The sequence below is a fragment of the Alosa sapidissima genome, chromosome 1 (assembly GCF_018492685.1).
Source record: "Alosa sapidissima isolate fAloSap1 chromosome 1, fAloSap1.pri, whole genome shotgun sequence".
Lineage (NCBI taxonomy): Eukaryota > Metazoa > Chordata > Actinopteri > Clupeiformes > Clupeidae > Alosa > Alosa sapidissima.
In genome coordinates, this window is record NC_055957.1 from 8,590,057 (window position 1) to 8,614,551 (window position 24,495).

General features: G+C 41.1%; 1 protein-coding gene across 5 annotated transcripts in view; it reads left to right on the forward strand.

Annotated features, from left to right (window-relative positions):
• The window catches only part of ugt8 (UDP glycosyltransferase 8), a 37,499-nt gene extending 19,888 nt beyond the window's left edge, over positions 1-17,611 (forward strand). For all 5 annotated transcript variants that reach the window (XM_042095308.1, XM_042095297.1, XM_042095279.1 and 2 more), the window contains 4 exons: positions 5,739-5,881; positions 8,491-8,567; positions 12,518-12,737; positions 15,130-17,611. In XM_042095308.1, the coding sequence (XP_041951242.1) occupies positions 5,739-5,881; positions 8,491-8,567; positions 12,518-12,737; positions 15,130-15,496 (807 nt within the window). In that variant the 3' untranslated portion in view covers positions 15,497-17,611. The remainder of the gene's footprint in view (positions 1-5,738; positions 5,882-8,490; positions 8,568-12,517; positions 12,738-15,129) is intronic.
• Positions 17,612-24,495: the final 6,884 nt, after the last annotated feature.

Sequence of the window (24,495 nt, forward strand, 5' to 3'; positions counted from 1 at the left end):
GAATTCCGTATATCGGGACACCTTGAATGACGTTATTCCGCTTATCACCCGGTTGCCACTGACATTGTGTGACAATAGAGCGTGAAATATGTAAATTGTGTGAGTCCAGCCTTGTTTTTGGTAGGCAGCTGCTCTCCTCTCTTCCCGGTACAGCGTACTACCACTACATCTTACAGGCCTAGTGATACTCAGTACCAGACCGTACCGGCTTACTTCCGTAACCGTAGAGCACACAAAATGTTAAAAGAAGTTGACTTGTTTGTTGGAGGCTACTACTTTCTTTAGTTACTGACTGTGATAACAGTAGGTAGTTAGCTTGGTTACAGTTGATTCCATTGTGCTTCCAGGTTCAACCGTCGTTTACTGTGGTTGTTACAGTTACCATTCAAAAGATGGTGACTAAACTTTTTTTACCAGATCTACTTCATAGGTGTCCTGTTATACAGAATGAATAGTCACACTACCAGCCAATCAGAAAAGAGTATTTCTTCTCTCTGGATGATAAAGTAGCCTAAGGTTAAGGTTAAGGTTTTCCCTCTATATCAGTCTTTTGATCATGGCCTGGCCATTTGTCATGGCCTGCTACTACTATCCACATACAAACACACACACAGTATCATTGTTTTGCATTGAACTCACAGTTGATCTTTATTTTCATAAGTAGTTATGCTTTGTATGGTGGGATAGGGAATCCCCAGTAGTACGTCACGTGAGGTGCAGGTGCGAATGTCTTGCATATTTTTTACTGTCTGTATTTACAACATTATTCGGTAACAGGGTACAAACTCTTGAAAGTTGTGGCTTGACTTTTGTTCCTCCTCTTCTTTTTTGATTGAATATTGACAGAAGTAACCACAGTAAAAGGTCTGATTGTCTGAGACAGAATTTCCAATTTCTAATTGTTTGAAGCATATTCAGAGTTTCTCTTGGAATATTCATCATGTTTCATGTTTCACGATTTTAGCCTCACACCAGTTAGCCTATAAGTTCCTTTTAGATATAGGTTAGCAATAGGCTAATAGGCTAACACACTTCCAGTGAATTATGCTAAGCTAGGCTAACAGTGTCAAACTGGGTTATTGCACACACAGAGAAGAGAAGGATAAGTATCCTTGGATCTACCTACCTACAGATCATCAATACATGTGTAATAAGAAGTGCTTGTTACAATACTTTGCCAAAGCAGCCTCTAGGTTAGGGTTAGGGCAAGGGCACTTATTACACATACTAATGATCTGTAGGTACACAAAAATACATTATGTATGGACAACATAAGTATGTGATATTACATATTGTTCCATAGGTTGTTACACTGTACTTCATTATGTAGATACACTGGAACGAGGACCTCGAGAAATAAAGACAGTATCCTCTTATCTTACTCAAATAAGCTAATTTCCCCAACATTCCAGGAAACTCTTTTGACTACTTTTCCAAGCATAATTTGAATGAAGTGGTCTGCAACTGGTCACGATGCCTGTCTGTGTGATGAGTTTTTCTTTATATTTAGCACCTAATAGCCTACAGTATATTTATTGTGGGAAAAATACTGTCCTTTATAATGTGCTTTGTTGAAGTTGTAGCGGTGCAGTCTTTGGAAGCAGACAAGGTGGCTACCTTCAATCTGTGTTTAAATGGAAAATCAGCCCCTGGAGCTCTTTGGAAAGTCAGCCATTTGTGTGCACTGACCTAGAGACCAACTGAAGTTTTTGCTGCCTTAGGCTGAGGCTGGTTGAGTGGTTCAGCTCCGTTTGACCTCCACATGTCGGTGTGTGAGGTCAGGCAGGCAGGCTGGGGAAGAGGAGATGGGAGAGCCAAAGGATGGAAGGGAGAGGGAGACAAGGAGACATTCTGAGGGAGGCAGCAATGTCATACGTCAGCACACTCCCAACTCTACATTGCTAGCCCACACCAGTGAACGAGACGCTACTCACATGAAAAGAGTACACTAGTAGAGTTGCACTGTGTTTGGTAGAGTATAGACCCTTTCAACAATAAAAACAAAAACAATGCTTGAACGTTCTATTTGGTTCCCAATCTACTTCCTCTGCATTAAGGTAACATGGAATGTTAAAACGGAAGCCTTGTGGGGCCAACCAGAGCCATATAGAGTGTCCCAGTGACGCCACTTCCGTTTGCCTCCATGGGACCTATCTTTCAAAACATTTTGAACGCCAGTCTATGGCGAAAAAAGAAATTATTTTCTGGTCCCGGTTGAATTGTGCCTTGAATTACCCATATGATGTTTGTCAATTTTAAAGACAATTTTTCATGTAAAGACATTTGCAGTTTGTTTCGTAACTATTGAATTACAACATTGTGAAAGATCGTAATTCCAACGACTACAAACCCATCAGTCGCGCTAGTGACGTTAGCTCATTCACAGCCACACTAGATTGTACAAGCATACCAGCAACAGGTCTTATTTGGGCTTTCCTTGCCGATGAAAATACCATGAGTCAGAGGATTAAACACATCAGGTAAGTTGTATTCGTCCATAGACTGTACATAAGATACTGTTAAGTGACATAACAATATTATCGTGCTGATGCTAACAGCTGCAGCTCCCTCAAATCTATATAGGTTCTCATGCATATTAGGCTAGCTTTTGCCAATGAAAGTGAATGCAACATAAAAAAAAAAACAGTAGGCTAACTGCTCCTAACTGAAGAAACGTTTACGTTACTGTAAGGAAATTATTATTATCATTGTATAACCATTTGTGTAAGCATAAATATTGTTGTGCTGAGTTCTAAGAACAGAGAGTTCAAGTTAAATGTTTTTGTGCTGAGCTCTAAGAACAGAGAGAACAAGTTAAGTGTGCACCCAGACAGACAGGAACTGCACCCTGTCTGTGTGTGTGTGTGTGGGGGTGAGATACTGTAAGAGTATGTCACAATGAAGTGCATCTGTACAATAAAAGACACAGCTTTTGGGCTGCAGAGTCAGAGACTGATGGTGTGAGGAATCCTTCCTTACATTAGCAGGCTCTCCTCTTGGTACCAGAGTTTGTGGGCAAAGCCATACTACGTGTTGTGGTTCTTGTATATATATGTTGGGGTTAAATTCCCTGACAGTTACCAACAATGTTAACAACAAACTCAGCTTCACTGCTGCAAACATAGTTGGCTATATGCTTCGCCATATAACGAACCAGCTAGCCTTGTGATAACAAAATCTTTTACCTTTTGTTTAGTCCACTGAAAGTTATCCACATATCAAACGATTAAATACACAGTTATGGAGGAATTTGGGGAAGTTTTTTTGGGGGAAGCAGTTGCACTATATCCCACTTTTGCTGCCTTTAAGCCACTTAAATCCATAGCCTAGATGAGCATTGCGCATACTTTACAACTTGACGTGATGGTGAAGCTAAATGCCCAAGAAACGTCACGTCATAAAAGTTGTAAAAACTTAATGACAGCTTGTTCGTGGTGGTGTAGTGCTGCCTAATTGAAATGGGATAGGCAAGGGTTATCTTATATTCGGCTATTACGCGTGGCACAATTTAATGGGCTTTTTTATCTTTTAATTTATTTGATAAGGAACTGATAAAGACTGAGCAGCAGAAAAGTCATAGTCGATACATAAATCGTTTATTATAATTACTATTAACTATTTGATGCTTCCATTAGCTGCCATTGTTGAAAAAAAATGGAACATTAGTGTAGATGTTTGAAATGTTAAGCTACAAGCCTGTCCATTGGTTGTTGCTGTATTTAGAATTCAGCATGAGCTTTAGGTCATTTTGGAGTGTGTGTGACCCAACACAAAGCCGCCGTTATCTGCTGTGCGTGTGTGTAAGTGTGCAGATCAATTGGCTGAATGGGAGTGTGGGGGATTCAGGGCCCGGGGTTGCGATTTTGGAATACCAGCCCCCAAAAAGGGGCATTGTGCATGCTGAAGGCATTATGCAGTGTGTGTGCTGGTGCAGTGTGTGTGTGTGTAAATGTGCCCATTGTTGAGTGTTAACCATGGACACTGGGTGCTGTGTGTCAGGTCACCATTCAGTGCCAGGGGAAAGATGGCAATTGGTCTGCAGCTGGATCCTCTCAAATGCAGCAGAGTTGATATGTTCTTCCTTAATGCTAACATGCTAACAAAACTGAAAAAAGTAATTAAATAATAGACATGAAAGCCAATGAAAACAGCATACTAACTCGATAATAAAGTTGTAACAACCTCAGTAACTAATCTAAAATCCTAGGGTACAGTCTATCTCTTTGACCACTAACATGAACACTAACTCTACATACATGCTAGAAGGACTTCTATACTAAAACACTCTCACTGTCATCTTCTTGCTCTCTACAAGGAACAATTAACTAGAAACAACTGACTTTCTGGCCATAGACTGTTTTGTAGACATAGACTTAGTGGAATAGTGTGCTACTGCTAATACAGCTGTTTAAACGAACCAATTACAATTATGTGAGGGACTGGTATGGCCATACACAGTCTGGCTGCAGTATCACTTTGCTTCTGAAATGTTAACCAGCTGGGAGCTCTAGATAAGGCCATCAGCCGTATTACTTTCACGTATCTGGTTACGACAGACAGGATTCTATCCCTATTGTTGAACCAGAGAGGGTTAAAGCGGAGTAATCAAGGATCTTTGGTTGAACTCTTGTGGAGCTCCTGGTATTTTGGGAAGCTTCTGTGATCCACTAATGACCCATTTCTGTTTTTAGAGGAAGCAGGACTGGTGTGTTGTAGTCGTATGGTATAAAACATGATTGGTGTGTTATCTAAAAGATGCTTAAGTGCGAGAACTCACATTCCACCTCAGATACAGACAAACAATTTTTCTGTTGGTCTGAGTGACAAGCATAAGGCACAAGACATTTACAACCACTGCACTTTAGTCAACCACACCATAGTTTATTATATATATATATATATATATATATATATATATATATATATATATATTTTTTTTTTTTTTTTTTTTTTTTTCTTTTTTTTTTTACTGAGTGTCTGTTTGTCTCTGGGAGTGTTAATGCACAATGGTTAAAGCGGCTTGAGTCTTTGATCAGTTCCATTGCACATACATCTGTCAACCCCACCAGCTGTTTATATGGTGGGAGTTAGGAACAGTTGCTTGGCCAAAGTTCAGGGCTAAACAAGCTAGGCCTTTTAAGAGGAGTGTTGTAGTTGAGATAGTCATGTGGAAAGTACACTGTAATATGGAGTATTGATTTGAAAGTAAGCTGTTTTATTATTTGTTTACACATCAATTCTCACATTTTGGTATATTGATATCCACACCAAGATGGAATGTGTGATTAACCAGGGATCATGCTGTTGTAGTGTTAAACAGATGTTAACGGCCTGTTTTCGAAGATACAATACTTGTTCAACAAGTACAACAAACTATAAAAAGCATGATTTCCTTCGTCATGTCTTGCCATAACTGGCAAAACCACTAGCATGTACAGTATGCTTTGATTGTGTTTTAAAAAATGTAACAGGACATTCAGATATAATAGATTACATTTTCATTTTCATATAGGATCCTGTAACTAAACACAATATAACACCGTATTGTTCCCCAGTCACACATGGCTTGACCTTTTTGAAATGCCTCAAATTAAATATGTATTAAAATAATATGAAAAAAATTAATAATAATAAAAACTGTGATTCATAAAATAAAACTCTAAATTGAAAATGGAAAAGAAAAAAAAAATGCTTTCAATATAAATGTGTCACTAATGTGCATGTGTGTATGCTTGCAGGAGTTTGATGACTGGGTGAAGGATACAGATAAAAATGGCTTTGTGGTGGTGTCATTTGGTGCGGGGGTGAAGTACCTGTCCGACGACATCGCTCACAAACTGGCTGGAGCGTTGGCACGACTGCCCCAGAAAGTCATATGGAGGTAAAATAAACATGGCACATGGTAGACTTTATGATCTCAGCTCTACTGAAACAGTACTCCCCTCATACAGTGCAGTCTTCACTCAGTCCGTAGTTAAGATCTTTTTGTGAGAGGGAAGTTCAACCAAGCAGTGGTATAACTGCAAGTCAGTCAGTCTTTGACAAGGCATACTGACTTTCATGACTAAGTAAGGTCATGCCAAGCTTATTAGTGTGTTATCATTTATTTGAGTTAACGGACAGGTTTGTTAACCTGACCCTAGCCAGATGAATTTCGCTCCGCCTAGCTTCACTCATCCATCTGGAACCGATCCATTGAAGTGTTGCTTCAGAAGGCTGGGCCTAATCAAAAAATGCTTGCATATGATTGAATAAGCCACTTGTCCGTCATCTATTGACGTGCTACTTCAACCACTCACATCGAAGCCAACTCGTGACGCTAATAACAGTCTCAGAGTCGCTTCTACGCTATGTCACATCTATGAAACTCCCGCCCTGCGTCCTGATTGGCTGTACCATAAAATCGGTTGCAGAAATCACTCTCAATGGAAGAGGTCCCAGATGGATGTGAGTGAAGCTAGGCGGAGCTAAGCGGAACGACATTCATCTGGCTAGGGTCAGGTTACAGGTTTGTGCCCTTTCATATTTATCCATCTTCTGTTTGGTGAGTAGGTTGGTGGTTTTGTGTGTGGTGTGTGTGTGTGTGTGTGTGTGTGTGTGTGTGTGTGTGAGAGAGAGAGAGAGAGAGACAGTGAGTCTTAATGTGTATGTGTGTATTTGGAGCAGGCTCCAGAGCTAAACATGCCTTACACAGCATTTTGTGTAACATGTATTTTTGTTACACAACACTATTACAAAACTACTAAGACTCGCTCTGTCTGTCTCTCTCTCTCTCTCTCTCTCCCCCTCTCTCTCACACACACACACACACACACATACACACACACACACACATAAAGAGCGTAATTGGATATTTCACCTGCTGGCTGGCTTGTGGTTTCTTAGTAACAGTGCTTTGTTTGTCATTAGGTGATCACATGCCTCCCCCCTCACACATAGGCCTACATACAGACAAGGTGAAACCAAAAACAAAACAAAAAACAGACACACACACACAGTAGCTGTCCCCAGGAAAGTTCATGAGAGTGGATAACGGAGCCTGCTGTGGACAGTCCAGTAGCTCATTGGGCGTCTCTTTGCTGTGTAGTGACCACCTCATCCAGAGGACATCTGTCGTAATGGACAGCTGTACATCTGAGCTAGTGGCATCAAAGTGCTTAGTCAGCCTGTATGACCCTATGCAAATGCTAGAGGCAGGTGTAGACCCTATGTAGACCCTATGCAAATGCCACTAGAGGCAGGTGTTATTTAGCATACATATGCTAAATGTATAGTTATGTCATGTTAAAACACTAGTTGCAATTTTATAACCAAATAATATAATGTGCACTCAGTTCTTTAATCTCTCAGTAAAATAAGCTGTGGATATCATTCATCCCTTTCACATACATCAGGTAAATAATGTAAAAACAAAAAAGGACAGATAACACATTTTCACTCACACACACTCAGTTTTACCTACAGTACCGATAAAGTAATAGGTGTGTATTCCTGACTGTATTTAACCTGCACTGGCACTCCTAGGGTGTCTGCCACTTCATATCCTGATGTTACAAGTTAGGGCAGTCTATGCAACTTCAGCTAGATAACTAATAATAATCCCATGCAAATGCAACTCTGTTTAGGTTATTTATAGGTCATTTAACTGTTTAAGGTCGTGAGCTTAGTTAGCTAGCATAGCAACCAGGAAACAGTAAGCTGAAGCAGAGTCCACTAATAAAAGGCAACCTTTAAAGTGATCACAACTAATTGGGGATTGTTTTAAATAGACACTAGACAATCCTTAGAAAAATAACATGACAGAACAGCACTAAGGCAACAGAACAGGACTAAGGCAGATTGGGCTCACTCTATCCCCTCTGCCCCTTGCTGTTAGATCGTTGTGGTTGCCAGGTCGCAAGGGAATCAATTTCCAACAAAATGCACAGCATTCTCTACTGTATGTTGGAGTTTAACATCAATGTTTATTTTCTGCAGTTATATGTGAAATTTATGTCATTAACAAATTAAACATGCTGTATTGTAAATTGTTAATTTAGCATTGAATTCCATGATTGTGGTAATACAAAGTATATAGGGCCTAAGTCATTGTTTACCCATCATGCTATCAAATAGAATCTGGTTTGGTGGTAAATGGGTGGATTGCTGTGCATGGTATTTGGTAAATGAGCTGAATTAAGTTTTATGAATGTGTGCATGTGTGTGTGTGTCTGTAGCAGCAATCATCAGCTTTCTATGCTGCAGTTAAGTGAATGTGTGTGAACTGTCCCTTTGAGTTGTTGTGTGTGAATCTGGTCTTTGTTTGAGAGGCCTGATCTGTGTTGTCTGATAAAGTGAGTTGTTCTTCCCTGCTGCTCAGTCAGCAGCACAAGCTCATGAGGACAGACACCCATGTGACAGACACATGCTTGTGATACCACGTGTGAAGAGAAGAAACATCTGATGAAATGGTCTCCACTCTCTCTCTCTGTCCCTCCTGGCCTTGCTCAGGTTCTCTGGAGTACCTCCCAGCAATTTGGGGAACAACACAAAACTTGTGGACTGGATGCCACAGAATGATTTGCTAGGTAAGTGTACATACAGTATACAGACATCCACACACTCTTCACATGCACACACACACACACACACACACACTAGCACTGCTTGTTGAATGCTAATTATAGCACTAGCCTGTACAATCCTACTTAAACGTTACATACTAAAATAGAAAATAAAATAGGAAAATGGGATGTTTCGGACGGCTTTGTCTAATGTGTGTGTGTGTGTGTGACAGGAAGAGAGAGGCCTTCCCATTCTCTTTCTCTCTCTGCCCCTCTCCTTACCAACAATATGAGTCTTGTTTGAGAGAACACAAGGCTTGCCCTCTCTCTGAATCTCCTGTGGACCCCAGTTCTGTGTCAGTGTGGCTTAAGGTCAACCTCCTCCCCCCATCAAGCCATGAGCCCCATTACACTGTCTTCCTGTCATTGTGTAGCTTTGTTCCTCTCTTTACCTCCATCTCAGTGCAGTCCTCAGTAGGGTTGGGCGATGTCCCCTTAATTGGCTTTTGACGATGTGTAGAGTAAAACATTGTGATGGACGATGATATTGTCGGGGGGGGAGGGGGGGTTTAAGGGTGAGTATAGTCAACATTAATTACCATACGTCTATACAGAAGAAAATGTATAATTTTCTACATAAAATGACATAGCCTACAGTTACACAGCATATTATATGGCCTAATAAACGCAACACATCTCATACCACGTTATTACCGGCCATGCCGACTATGAGCAGGGGACCACGTTATTACCGGCCATGCCGACTATGAGCAGGGGCAGCAGAGCGGAAGTAAGAGGCTGCGATCGCACAGTTCCGGCTACTGGAGGCAGGACGCAGCAAACAACCTTTACAATTAACGAATCGCGATTACCACTCCGCTGTTGTCTGGGGCTTTAGCCAAATGCACAAAATACAAGCCTTACAGTGAAAGACCGCTCTTCTGACCCCAGAACTCTAACTGAAGAAATGGTTTCTTTTAACACTGTGGAGAAGAGTGCATTTGGCGCTTAAGTGCTGTAGGCTGTAGCCTCAGGAAAATATTAGAGCTAGACCTATTATGTGAAAATCAGCAAAAAATCCCTCTAGTCGTAACAATAGCCTTATAATATTTCATTAAGATTATTTTCTGCTAAAACATTAAATATTTTAAGTTCAATGTACAGTGTGATACAAACAAAGACAATAACAATGTCACCATCAGGAATTATTTGAATAAGACTGTAGTTTCACATAGATAAATCCTTCATTTTTGCACTTTCTGGCTGACAGATTTTAAAGTACCCTGCATCGTTCTTGAATTTCCCCTTGAGGATCAATGAAGTATCTATCTATCTATCTATCTATCTATCTATCTATCTATATGCATCAGTTCTAGGCTCAATTTAATTTCCAGGGAAAAGTTTTTATGTTTTAGCCTATGTTAAAGCAGGGCAGTGTTTCCCATACATTGACTTATCTGTGGCGGGGCGCCACAAAATAAAAATCGGCCGCCACAGATTTATAGTTTATGTTTAATTTAATTTAATTTTTAAAAATTTAAATTAAATATAAGGTCAAATCCTTGCATTGCCATTGAGCTGCGCTTTTTACGCACGCAGCCTTTCCTTGCCCCGCCCCGCTCTCTCTCGTAGCCCGCTGCCACTCCTCTGCATGTGCATTTAACAAAATATTCACGATTGTTGAAGGATTGTTGTTGCCACATAGAAGCATTGCATAGAACAGGGGTTCCCAAACCTTTCCACGACAAGGCCCCCCAAATACCACTAGGTTCTGGCCAAGGACCCCCTTAATGTGTTATTAAACTTGAATTTCCTCTTTCTTGAATTTCCCCTTGAGGATCAATAAAGTATCTATCTATCTATCTAAACCCATCGACAATACTACGGCAAATGTAAAAATACATTAAGCTAATCCTAATAATTATTTTAGCCACAAGCACTTCGCGATGGAGCATACAGTGTGTAAAAATTGTATTTGGGGCTTTCTGCTATATGAGAGCTATCACTCTACTATTATTCCCAGTCATTATCATGGGAAATATAATGTTCAGATATGCCTCACATTATTATAATGGCATTGTATAACAACACTCATAGTAATAGGTATATTTAAAATTTTCCAAATGTATTTATTTTTTGCTTTTATGTTTCCTTCCAACTTGCTGAGGCCCCCCTGGCACCCCCTCGCGGCCCCCACTTTGAAAACCACTGGCATAGAAGACGTCTGGCTAAATTGCTATTAAATCCGCTTAGCATCGTGACCATGCTGCGCAAATTTGTTCAAAGCTGCTGCATTGAAGTGAACTCTGCTAAGGTCTTATCACAACATAGTAGGCTACATTGAAGAGACTAAACTAAGTTAAGTTATGAAATCAAGCAGTATCTCAAAGCTAACGTTAGAATACTGTTTGGATGTCGAATTTAGCATGCTTAGCCTACTTACAGCTGCTTGTCAATTTCGTTGAAGGGTTCATTTTATTGACTCTGACACTGAATGTTTTGCAAAATCCCGATGTAAATGGAAAAGTGTTTTCCAAAATTCAAAAGTGCTTGTCCCAAGGAGAAGTTCGAACCTTTATTTTAACTATGTAGAAAACGTTATGAATTGCATCCACACATCAGCAGCCTTTCAACTGTGTTACAATTGCAAGGGTTCCCTCAAACGTCTTAAAGTGACAGGCACTCAATTAGACCTATACACTACCAAGACGATCTTAATCCCCCCCTCCCCGCCACAAATTGAATCCAATTCTGTGGGAAACACTGCAGGGTCTATAGAATTAGTGCATGCCTGGCTTGTGGGGGTGTGGCATCACAATGGTTGCTTCCCATCGTGATGTCGGGTCAACCACCTTGATGGACATCGTCTGTAGGCCCAACCGTAGCCCTCAGTGATCCTCATATCGGCCCAACCGTAGCCCTCAGTGATCCTCATATCACCCAACCTTAGCCCTCAGTGATCCTCATATCTCCCCAACCATAGCCCTCAGTGATCCTCATATCTCCCCAACCGTAGCCCTTCGTTTTGCTTGCCTCTAGTTCCTTTGTCAGTCCATCTTGATTGCTTCTGTGCCTGACACATGCATTTTTCTCAAATTGCCGCAGTTAGACCATTTTATAGATGATGTAATTACGTTCGCGAAATAGCAGGTAAATTGTCATTCCACTGTTAATGTTGAAATTGGTAATTTGGAGTGAGTGAAAGGCCATTTCAAATTTGTCCCAGCAGCTTGTCAGTAGCCTACAGAGCAGTTTTATGAATAAAGCAGTTTTCTCTGATGATAGACGACATCATGTCCTGAAACAAAAAACAAAAATTCTTCAGAACATTGACATGCTTTAATTGAATTCATCTTGGCAGCAGGATTTTCACATTTTAGGGTTACGTCTCCTCCAACACAGGGCAGTCTATGCAACTTCAGCTAGATATTTAATAATAATCTCATGCAAATGCAACTCTGTTTAGGTTATTTATAGGTCATTTAACTGTTTAAGGTTGTGAGCTTAGTTAGCTAGCATAGCAACATGAACAGAACCTCACAAATGACAAAGTCGAGACATCGACTGGATCGAGACAGTGAATCGGCAACTGAAATGCTGAAGTGTTGCAAGTACTAGTGTACATTGATCTAGTGAATGTCTTATTCCACGTTTTTTATCATGTGCATGTGTCTATGCATGTGTGGCAAATAGCCATGAAACTTCCTCAGCTTCTCAGAAAATGGAAGGATACTTTACACAGTTAGGGTTATGAAATAAATATATTACTCTGAATCCAACTCACAGATCATAAAGCAAAAAATGTTATGCCATCACTCACCCAATCACCTTTATTTGATCCCTCACGTTCTACATAAGTTAATTTATTATTGCATTATTGTGACACAAATGTAAACAAATTACTTCATCCTAATGCAATGATGATACATCTGTGATTCTGATCTGTGATCTGTGTGTGTGTGTGTGTGTGTCAGGTCACAATAATACACGTGCGTTCCTGAGCCACGGAGGTCTGAACAGTATCTATGAAGCCATGTATCACGGAGTGCCAGTGGTGGGGGTGCCTCTGTTTGGGGACCACTACGACACGATGACCCGTGTGCAGGCCAAAGGCATGGGCCTCATGCTGGAGTGGAAACGGATGAGTGAGCAGGATCTACACACCGCCATGCTCAGTATCATCACAGACAACAGGTACACTTATATCTCATAAGTATGTAAGATATGAATAATCAAAATGTTTTTGGCATCCTGGTTGCTATGGTTGTCTATGGTTGCTGTGTTGCTATTGTTGTGCTGTTTCACTGCTTGGCATATGCACAAGTTTAACATAGCAGCTAATTAGTTCATATAATACACCTGCTAATCAGCTGCTAACAAGTCTCTAGGTTAATTGGCTTAAGTATGTGGCATAGTGCCAGTAGGCTCTGTTTTAGTCGCTCGCGATACTGAAAGTCTTTGCTGACAGTGCTCAATAGCCACGTTTACATGAAAGAACTTTGAAAGCGGCAAAACTTGTCAAACAGACCTATTGCAATGGTATAGAAACTAGCTATTAGATAGCCAACTGTTGGACCATTTTCTAAACACAAAATGCCACTAAAGGTTTCTAATATTTGAAATGCATGCATTTCATAGCTACAGTAAATGCATTGGCCTCCTATCAGTGTCACACTAACCTAATGTATTTTGTCCATCGTTGTCCCTTCACGCAATTTTTTTTGCTTTGCTCTGTTCGTGGATGTGAAGTGAAGTCAGATTTTGTGACTCACGTGTGCATTCATCTAAAATCATTTATTTCTTCATACATTAGTATGTTTTGGTTGCGGGTTGATGGAGCGGGAATCCACCTATATTGGGCGGTGTTGTGTCAAACTAAGCTAGCAGGCTAGTGATCAGAGTGCCGTTTTTCCAGTAGGGGTTAAGTCATTTAGAGATCGCCAGATGAGTCCAGGAAGTGGCATCAAATGTGTCAAAATGTGTCATACTGGAACTGAGATTTCGGAAGTAGGTACATAATTTACTCTTTATAGAGAATAATGCAGTGGGAAAAACTTGTTTTCTTTTCCAGTCTATGGAAAAAATAGTCGCATTAGGTAGAACCTTTTTATTATTACTCGTAATTCACATTAATTTCTTAAATAATCGATTGCGCCTGACTGTCCACGTGATCTGCCAGAGTCAGCTTGGCGTAGCTGGAAGAGCATAAAGGAGAAGGCCATATGGCGTAGATAATCACAGCTGTGGGTATATCCTTTACTTACCCCATACCATTTTGGTTTTATACAACAGTTCTACAACCAACTAATCAAATCAATGAAGACAACAAACTGTGTTTTCTATCATTTAGTTTTTTTTTTCTTTGTTTGTCCTCCGCACAAAAAAATAGCTCCGATGTTAGTCTTGCCATCTCCTGTTGTCAAGCAACGCAGGGAGTCAAATTCAATGAGAGGCTATATGTGCACAATAACGTATGTTACATGAAAAACTGAACATTCACCATTTACTCCATTTACACCCATTTTCTCAATATGAGGTCAAGTAGGAATACAGGACACACAGGACTTTGCTAAAAATGTAAGACTGAGTTGGAGTGTCCAGGGTTAACCATATTGTAATATCTGGTTTATAAGATATCTATACTTTTTGGATTAATATGTTGTATGGATATGTATAATAGTTTTGGATTAATATGTTGTATGGATATGTATAATAGTTTTGGATTAATATGTTGTATGGATATGTATAATAGTTTTGTGTGGCATGGGGTCTCACTCCAAATAATCTCTATCAAACGACTATGCAAGAGGTGTCGGAGAGAGAGCGGGAGAAACCTGTTATGTCACTGGGCCCTCATTTACATCATGAGCTCACAGTGCTGCCAGAAGTCTTTCAGCACTTCATTTGTTTCATTTGTTTTCCATACGTGCATCATGTTAATGTTGCATGATGTTTTGGCGATTTATTTAGACTTCCCAGGCCACTCCCCTACTTGTGTCGCAAACCATTTGCCCAATAGTCAAAGTAGACACAGGTATGTAATGGTGCTTGTGTTGACAAATTACATTACGACACTCATTTGAATCCACACCATGCACTATGTAAGCCTACCGACCTGCGGAAACTACGCTGTGAGAGCAGGCCAATGTGCTCCTCCACCAGAGAAGAGAGGGCCATTGAGTCGACTGTGATGAGGAGAATAACATTGTAGGAGCCATTAATGACAATGACAGTTGATTTAATGACCCCTGCTGCTGACATGACCTTATGGCCTTGGAAGGTGTGCTTCACCTCACTGTGTGTTCACTGTGTGCTGAGTGTGTTTCACTAATTCACGGATTGGGATAATGCAGAGACCAAATTTCCCTCACGGGATCAAAAGAGTATATATACTTATACTTATACTTAGTCACAGAAATTGTTTTGTTATGTATAAAATGTAGCAAACATATCTACATCACATCTGAGAAGGTCTAACCCTATTTGGTGACAAACTACAGATGTCCCAAATGATTTGCTTTAGTTGAGTAGATAGTACGAACGCTCACATCTCCCATTCTCTCTTTTGTCTCTGTGGTGTCTGAAGGTACCGTGAGCGAGCACGCAAGCTGTCCAGCATCCATAAGGACCAGCCCGGCCACCCAGTCAGCAGAGCTGTCTACTGGATCAACTACATCCTACGCCACCATGGTGCCCCGCACCTCCAATCATCCGTCTACAGCATCGCTACCTATCAGTACTTCCTGTTGGATGTAGTGGCCGTCATGGCTACAGCCCTGCTGCTGATTGGTTACTGCCTTTACCGAATAGGCAGGGCAATACGAGTCAGGTTTTGGAAAGGGGCGGGGTCAGAAATGCTGGCCAAGGAGAATGGACATTGCCACAATGGCATTCCAAATGGAAAGCTTAAACGCAATGGACACATCAAGAGCAATGACAAGAAGCTGAAGTAAACTGCATACAGGCACAAACATGTAAACATCATCAGGCGAATATCAGCAATGCAGAATGCAGAGAGCATGACATCCATACTATAACACAACAACATTAAAGCAACACAGTACAGTGGTGGGGCAGCCAAAGTCTACATGAGCAACAAATGCATAAACACACACACTCTGCTATCTGGAATTTCAAGAACTTTTGAAGGATGTCTGTGTTTGGTGCGTCCTCCCTCTCTCGTTCTTGCAGTTTGCACTCGTTCTTTGGAATGGTGTGAATGTTGACGTGCAGTTCCTCCGAATGTTCAATCTATTCTTGAAAAGAGAGAGTTGAAGATTTTTAAAAGCATTTTTAATTTTAAAGGATTAACATTTTAACAAACCATTGTGCTGTCCAGCATCAGGTATCTGTATAAAATGATTATTTATTTCAGTAACTGTGTAGCTGAATAGCAGCAGTAGTAGTTCTGTCATTGAATTAGTTAACAGGGCAGCAGACAGGTTATTTCATAATTTATTTTGAGACGTATGAGTGAAGCACTCCCTAATGGTCAGTATGAACCCGTGTACTCTCAACTTTCACCTTTGACCCCTCCAGTGTTTGTCTTTGACCCTTCTTATGCCCTGACTCCGTAATGCCTTGCCTAAAGTTGACATGAAGGGAAAAAATTCAGCTTTTGTGAAACTATAATTTCTGTAATGATCAATTCATTAATCATAAGGCAACACGTGTACACTAATAATCCTTAGGATTCCGTTTTTTATGTATAATTTGACATGAAGTCTTTGATGCACAGCATGTATGCAGAGGTTAGCAGATGTCTGCGTTTGTGAAGGAAGCAGTAATCTCACATGATGCGTCAGTGTGCATGTTCCAATAAGTTGAGCGATGTGAAGTGTGTGTGTGCCGGTGGATAATTAGGATGAAAACTAGATCCAGTGTTCAACGGGGAGAACTCTAGGACTGGACTCCCCATGCGGTCCCTTGGTGTGGCCTTTTATCTTGTTCCTTTTTTTAGAAAACAAACTACAATTTTAAAACTTCCTCTCCACTGCCCTCACCTTTGTATTGAATTTGTCATACACACCTTTTTTTGTGTCTTTACATAGTTCGGTTCTAGCTCAGTGATGGAGTTCTGGATTGTTCTTGATTGTTTACGTGTACTTTGCACTGAGCTTATCTCGTTTCTGCTCTATCTGTGTGGTATTGATCAATGTTCAACCATGACTCTCTTCATACGGCACTGTTCTCAATCAGCAAATAAACACACACACTGTCTGTCACACCGTCACCTCAGCTGTTTCTCTACGAGCCTTAGTAGTCTGCCTTGCTGCACTGTAAACAACGATGATACTTGAATTTATGCTATGTTATCGCTATATGCTCCTGGCAGAGCTACTATCAACCAGGTGCTGCACAGCTGCCTGCGGGCAGACACGCCAAAGCTATGACTGGAGAAATAGTGACACACACACACACACACACACACACTGCAGAATCTGAATGTTGTGATTTCAGTATTAATGGAAGGGAACCCAGCTGTGAGGGGGAGATGAAAGGGCTCTTTACTGTAAGATCCACCCCAGACGCTCTCTCTGCACTTCTAATCTTGTCCTCTTGTCCTTCTGCCTCTCTGTACGCAGCCTAGTTGGTGAGCTCATGTGTCTTGATGTGAGCTTAGAGGGAGTCCAGGATGTGCTCCGTGTCCATATCATATTATAGCTTTACATTCAGTGCCTTTGTGCTCTTCCTAGTTCTTTCTGGAAATGATCTGCATCTCTTGTCACCCCCTGTTGATGTCTCTGTCTTCCTCTATGTCTCCTCCCTCCATCTTTCTCTCTCTCCCCTCTGTCTCCTCCCTCCATCTTTCACTCTTCCCTCTGTCTTCTCCCTCCATCTTTCTCTCTCTCTCCCCTCTCTCCTCCCTCCATCTTTCTCCCGTCTGTTCTCCTCCACTTTGTCAGATTGTTGAGTTTGTAGTTGCTCGTTCCTGCAGTAGGTCTTTTTTACATTGATAGAAACATGTTAAGCTGCCTTACGTGCATGTCTCATGTTGTAATGTAAATATTTAACATGTAAACCAAACAAATACTAATGCTCAATAAACATTCCATATTTTATTTGCATATTTCCAGAGATAGTCCTTTTTCTTACAAAAGACAGTTTCAGTGTGTGTGTGTGGGGGAAAGAGTGAGAGAGAATGTGTGTGTGTGTGTGTGTGTTAGTGTACGAGTTTTAAGTTGCACAAGTTGGTCTTGGCACATGTAGTCATTGACATCCTTCATATACTGTATGCAGGCTAATCACATATTGTGTGAGTAAGTATGGGTCTAATTTTTAGATGTGTGAGTGGGGAAATTATAATTGGCTCTTGAAGAATGAACAGACCTCACACTGCAAGGGTAATGGATACCCATGCAGTGACACAGACGCCTACAGACACACACAAAGTGCAAAGTAGCAGGCAAATCTTTATCTGTTTCTGATCTGTGTGTTGTTTGGCCAGAGACGCAATGTATGTTGAAGTTGATTCTCACATGTAGGAATGTTGTTCATTTGTTTCAAACACACCCACATGAAACAATCCGTGTGTGTGTGTGTGTGTGTTGAGTGACATGGGGTAAGGTTACACCAGTCCATTTCTCATCCCTTCCAACTGTATGAATTATTCAGGTTCACAGGAGTACAGTGCTTTTCCCTTTACATCATCCCCTCATCAGAGAGAGCCAGTCGCCCTGCCTTCAGTGTGTCTCAGCCCCCCGTCCGTCTGCAGAGGTGTGTGTGTGTGTGTGTGTGTGTGTGTGTGTGTGTGTGAGGGGAGCCATGTCTCAGTTTGCATCTGCAGGTATCAGCAGTACTGTGTAGATTTATGGTTATTGATAACTCCTCTGTCCCCAAGTATACTCACAAACACACACAGGGATGACTTTGCACTTTGCTGCAATAGTGTTAAGGACAATGTGCTGTAGCACTTTTCTGTAGAAATGCTTACATTATTGTTTTTACAACCATCTACAAATGGTATAGCCATTGTAACGCTAATACATTTAGTGTAAGGGGAAATAAAACAAAGTACAAAAACAGTAAATAATGAAGTATTGCATTAGTTAATTGAGGAGAGTTGTTAGAGCCATATGTTGTGGCAGAGGATGCCAAATTTCCCCATTTAATACCATCTGTGTCTATTCACCTCACAGGCTCACTAATTTGAATTTTTATGGCTAGCCTCTAATGGGTACAAAAAACTTCTAAAAACGTCCAAGTCTTCTCTGGGTAAATGTAAGACCATCTTGTGTTATTTTGCAGGCACAATGAGAATCTGCTAATTTCAGAATCTTTGGCTGACCAGGGTCGTTCAGTTTGCTCTAAAAAAATTATTCACTGAGAAGGGGCTCTAGCAGAAGTCTATATAATCTGGTAATCAAAACATAAAAAATGGCAATAACAAATATAAATTAAATTTCAGTTTGGAAAAATCTAAAGGGTTGCACGGAGTTGGCTCGTAATAGGGGTTGAGAATCCAATCATGTTCTCTAGACCCCCAACTGCACTAGATGCCAAACCAGTGCAATGAGATTTTCTGTTCTCCCCATCTCCATGCCCAACCTCGCTGTGCTTTGAGCTGGACAGGAGGGATGGTCATTTCAATGTGTTCCTTTAGCAACACCAGCAGCAGGTGCTGAGCTGGTGTAATGGTTGGCTTAGGAGAGCTGGACCAGAGTGCAAGGCAAGTAGCAGCGAAGCAAACTTGGCGCAAACAGGAATCTTTAATCTGAATTTAAACACTACAGCAAACCACAAAACAACATCAATGACCGACAGGGGACTGAGGGGAGACAGAGGGTTTAAATACACAGGGGTTAACAGGGCACAGGTGAACAAGGAACAAGACTCACTCAGGTGGAAACCATAATTAAACTAACAAGGATCAGGTGAGGGGCGGAGACACAGGCACATGGAACACAGACATGGCAAACAAACAAAGGAGCACATCAAAGATTGTTAAGGCGGAGCAAGATATTTCATCAGGAGCCACTTCCGGGAACCCGGATCGCACGAGGGGGGGGTCAAAATCCCCCTTTATGCAGATCAGAGGCAGCGACTGCTCCATTGAAGTCTATGGGCATAGCTCAGAATTTTACCACATATGCTAAGGTCTTGGTTCTATAGAGTTAGGAATGTGAATTTCGGGCACATTTTCATGATCTTCAAACCCTTCTGAACATTTCAGGTACATTTTTAGCATTTTTGAGCATTCCAGTCTGGAGAAAATCGACTTTATATCAGGTGTGCGCCGGTTATTTATGCCGCTGCTGTTGGCCGGTTGCAACCATAGACAGTAAAAGAAATGGACCAACAGACTCCGTCGTTTTCAGTGGGAGGGCACTGAGTCAAATAGAACGATTTTTCAGTTGGTCCCCCCAGTACTGCGCAGACTCACACTTAACTTTGTGACGTTAGCCATCGAACTGAATCTTGTAACTCATATGATAGATACACAGAAATTCTTCTCACACTTCCTTCGCCTTCAAAGTCATCAAAGTTAAACATTTATTTATGTATTATTATCATTCTCACCAAGTCGTGTTAATGTTGAAGCTACCATACATGATCATCTTCAAAAACAGTCATGCTAAAACAAAACAAAAAAGTTATAGCCTTGAAGCTAATCTTCTTTCCACTTTTCCGACCTACGGTCAATCCATCGAAAACCTCTGAAATGATTAGTGCCGTTTTTAAAAAAAAATTAGGTTTACTTTTTTTATTATTATTAGGTTGCCTCTGTGTAATGCTTTACCTTAACATACGGTCGTGTATGCTAGGTTTTGCTCATAGATATATCTATGGGTTTTGCTTATGAGTTACCGTCATAGACAGTAAGGTGGACTGAGCTTCTTATCCAAACAATACGGTTATCTCCCTACGGCGCGAAAGAGAGATTACGTCAAAGCTAGCTTTCCTCCAACCGAACAAGCTAACTATTCTTCTTACGGATAACCAACGTTACGGACGAGGTAATGGAGTCTGTTTTGCCTTTGTAGTGTTTATGTAGATTACACAGAAGCTACAATATCGGCACAGGATATATGTTATATGAAGTTATGGTATTTCAAAAAAATCCTAGAATGAATGGACTTCTATGGGAGTTAGCAGAGAGGTGGTCCCTCCAGCCTACGTCGATTCTTCTACTTCCGGGAATTCGCCTGCCCCCTTGGTTGCAACGTATGCTCATCAATACGTCATCGACACGCCTCTTTATGCAGACAGGATTCGATCCCCATTTCGCGCCCATAGACATGAACTACGATGAAGTATCTTGCTCCGCCTTAACAATCTTTGAGCACATGGCACAGGACACAGGAAGTAAGCAAAGCAAACAGGAAGACACAAGAGAAGCAGACATGATGGAAAAACATTTGATGGTGTGAACAACACAAGACAGAACAGGAACTGATCCTGACAGCTGGACAGGAGGGATGGTCATTTCAGTGTGTTCCTTTAGCAACACCAGCAGCAGGTGTTGAGCTGGACAGGAGGGATGGTCATTTCAGTGTGTTCCTTTAGCAACACCAGCAGCACTTGAATTTGATGCCAGCAACATGTTTAAAAAAATGGGACAGGGAATGTTTACCATTGTGCTGCTTCACCTCTTCATTTAAAGGCACACTTTGCAAGATTTTCACCTTTACGAAGACAATTTGATGGACGAACATGTAATAGGCAAATCGTTCACCTAGCATAGGTATACAGCATAGACATAACGACTCCCTACCGAGAAAACCAGCCATGCAACTTCCAAGAGCGGCACCCCGCCAAATCTCGTGAGAATCATGAAACATTACCTTGTCAGTAGATATAGCTCTTTGGAGATAGTTTTTTGCCTGTTGTTAATCCTTCACCTCCACAACAAAAGCATTTGCATTGTGTACAGGGGGGATAAGTCGTGAGAAGTTTGCTATTTACAATAGCAGAGTAACAAATAAATACACCGCAACTCTAGAGGGAGCTCTACACTCACCAAAAATACCTAAACCTGCATAGTATACCTTTAACAAAATTCTTTAAAGGTATACTATGCAGGTTTAGGTATTTTTGGCGAAACCAAAAACCTGTATCATTCAGAATTGTTTGTGCTTTGCCAAATGTGCAAGATGCCCATGCTGTAAGCTCTAATGCTCATAGATGTTGAGTTTCAAGCTGAGCACTAAAACAAGTTGGATACTTGGATTGGCCCTCTCCTCTTTAGCCTAGATGAGTGTATGATTTCCAAAAATAATGGCACATTTTGATTAGTCTAACCACAGGACCTTTTTCCATGTTACCTCAGTCCATTTTAGGCCCAGGGTGGTATTTTTTGTATCATCTCAATAAAATTTTGGCTGCAATCCTGGCTGCACTTTTTGAATTGAGTATCAAACTGTGCACATAGACAATGGTTATCAGAAGTTTTCCTGAGCCCATTCAATGACAGGTCTGGAAACAGGTCTGGTGTTGATGCAGTGCTCTCTGAGGTCCAAAAGACCATGGACACCCAATTTGTTTTTCAGCTCTATCCCTTGTTTACAAAGATTTCTATGGATTCTCTGAATGTTTTAATAATGTCCTGTAGACATTCCCAAATACTTCACAATTTCATGTTAAGAAGCATTTACTTCTAAAAGACCCTGCCTCTCTGGGATGCTCTTTTTCATATCCAATCGTGTTGCCAGTTACCCTAATTAGTTGTGAAACATTCCTCCTTTTGTTTTCTTTATCATTACACAACTTATTTATCATTTTCAACATTTGATATGTTGTTTGTAACCTTTTGTCAACTAAATAGGAGTTTAAGAGATTTGCTGATTATTACATTCTGTTTTTATTCACATTTTACACAACGTTCCAACTTTTTCTGTTTTGGGGTGGGCTGTTTGGTGCTGTCTGTCGAGTTGTATTGTGGCATACGTCAAGGCCATATAGCTGGGGGCAATACCTTACTGTCTATGGGCAACACTTGCCAGCAATTATAGACACCTGTCTGATTTCCAATCGGAGACGCCTGTTTCTCCATTGGCCTCCAGTGATTTACAGCTCGACTGTTGCCCCCACCAAGATGGCGGCGCTATTGATGTACTTTCTGGAGCCCAATGCGGTTTCTAATATCTATGATTAGCATGTCATTATCAATAACAGTATGTTTCTACTAAAATGTCACAGACGTTTTCTGACAAAGTGAATTCATTCTTTCCTCATGGTGATAAAAATATTTTCCTGTTCTAGTGCTTCACCAGTGTCAAGTATTCCAACAACTTTATGAGCATGAATGTTTATCATTTATTTTGAGTGTTTTGAAAGTGTTTTGAAAGTTTTTGAGGAGACATAATTGTTTTGCCTTGTAGTTTTTGATGAAATGGTGGTTGTTGCTTGGCGGTTAAACAGCTCAGGGCCTGAGATTGCGGGCTACCACCAACAGAGGGCAGTGCTGCTCCTCCAGTCAGTGGCACCGACGTCCGTCTATGGCAGCACTATCAATCCAGCATCCGCAGTCACTGTGGCAGAGCATGTGACCGTGGACATTTTCCCTGAGCACCTGACCAGCTTGTTTCAGTGGCTGGTTTCTCTGGCGTGTGACTGATGAGGTGAGAGACAGAATATGGTGGACTCAACAGCCCAGCTGCACTTCCATAGGCCATGATTGACGATTCGCCACTTGTAATTTGACCACTACACTCCTGGGGGTCGTTTCTAGAAAGCATCGTTTGCTAACTTGCGTCGCAACCTTGGTAGTTCGCTCCATCGTTCTTGGATTTGGTGTTTCTAGAAAGGGTAGTTCGAACTCTCAATCGCAAACAAGGACGCAAAGTTTGGTCGTTTGAACTAGCCTACTGCCCCTAGGCAGTCGCACTTGTGTCGTTCCTTGGTAGTTCCTGTTGGTGTCCTGTCCGGAGCGCCTAACCAAAAATTGCGAAGTGGATGTTTGTTTATCTCGTGACTCAATGATTGTCCTGTAGCTTAATTTTGATTAAGACACTGACTCCCCTACTTGGCTCATTCTTGCTATTTATGTTAATTCAAGTATTGCCTTGCTTTTAATATTATAATCTTCACAGACCCTTACAACAATAGTGACAAATGGTGTAGTGGCTAAAGCAGATGACTTATTATCCCAACGTTGTAGGTTCGATTTTCTTATGATGTGAAATTGTCCTCTTGCTTCTCGCTACCTGCAGGTGAACTAGTGTGACATGTATTCAATTGTTTTTGACTGATGTCTTGTACCTATGGTCTCTCGATGTAGAGTAACTATATACATACATATGTATGGTCAAAATGTATTGTTGTGTCTCGTAGGCCTACTCTTACTCAAATGAAAAGAAGAGATGGGATGCGAACTCCGGCCGAGCGCGTAGTGCACTGACGCGCTGCCGTTAAGTCACGAGACAATTGATAACATTTGCGATACCCAGACATTCGTCCAGGCTATACATTTTTTCCAACAGATATTTAACACAAATAATGGCACATAGGCTATTGGTCGGCTTCAGTAAAATGTTTTATATACTTGCAATTAATAGGTTTAGGTTTTTGCAGATGACAATGCCGGTGTTATACGGTAACTGGCTTTCATGTTAACTGGCTGGACTGTTTAGGCTACTTTGCCTCTGGAGTTAACGTAACCGCCCCCTTCTCTTGCAGGTGTGTTCAGCTGATGATTTAGCCTCCGATACCTGGCCGCAGATTCGTCTGTTTAACTGAAGTTCAAATAGACATGTTTGTGATGCTCCACTTTGTTGTTTAATAAAGCTTTACAACACGATGTGTCGGCGTTGGAAGTGTCAGGTTGTCTGTAGTAGGCTAGGCTACATGCGCTGGACCATGAATATGCCACCAAATAAATAAAACTAAATAAACTCCACGTGGGTCTCGAACCACTACTAAATTAAACTGCTTGCGTGATAACCTCACATTTACCTGCTTGCGCCACTAACCAAGCTGACACAGCCTAGAGAAATTGGCCATACTTATTTAC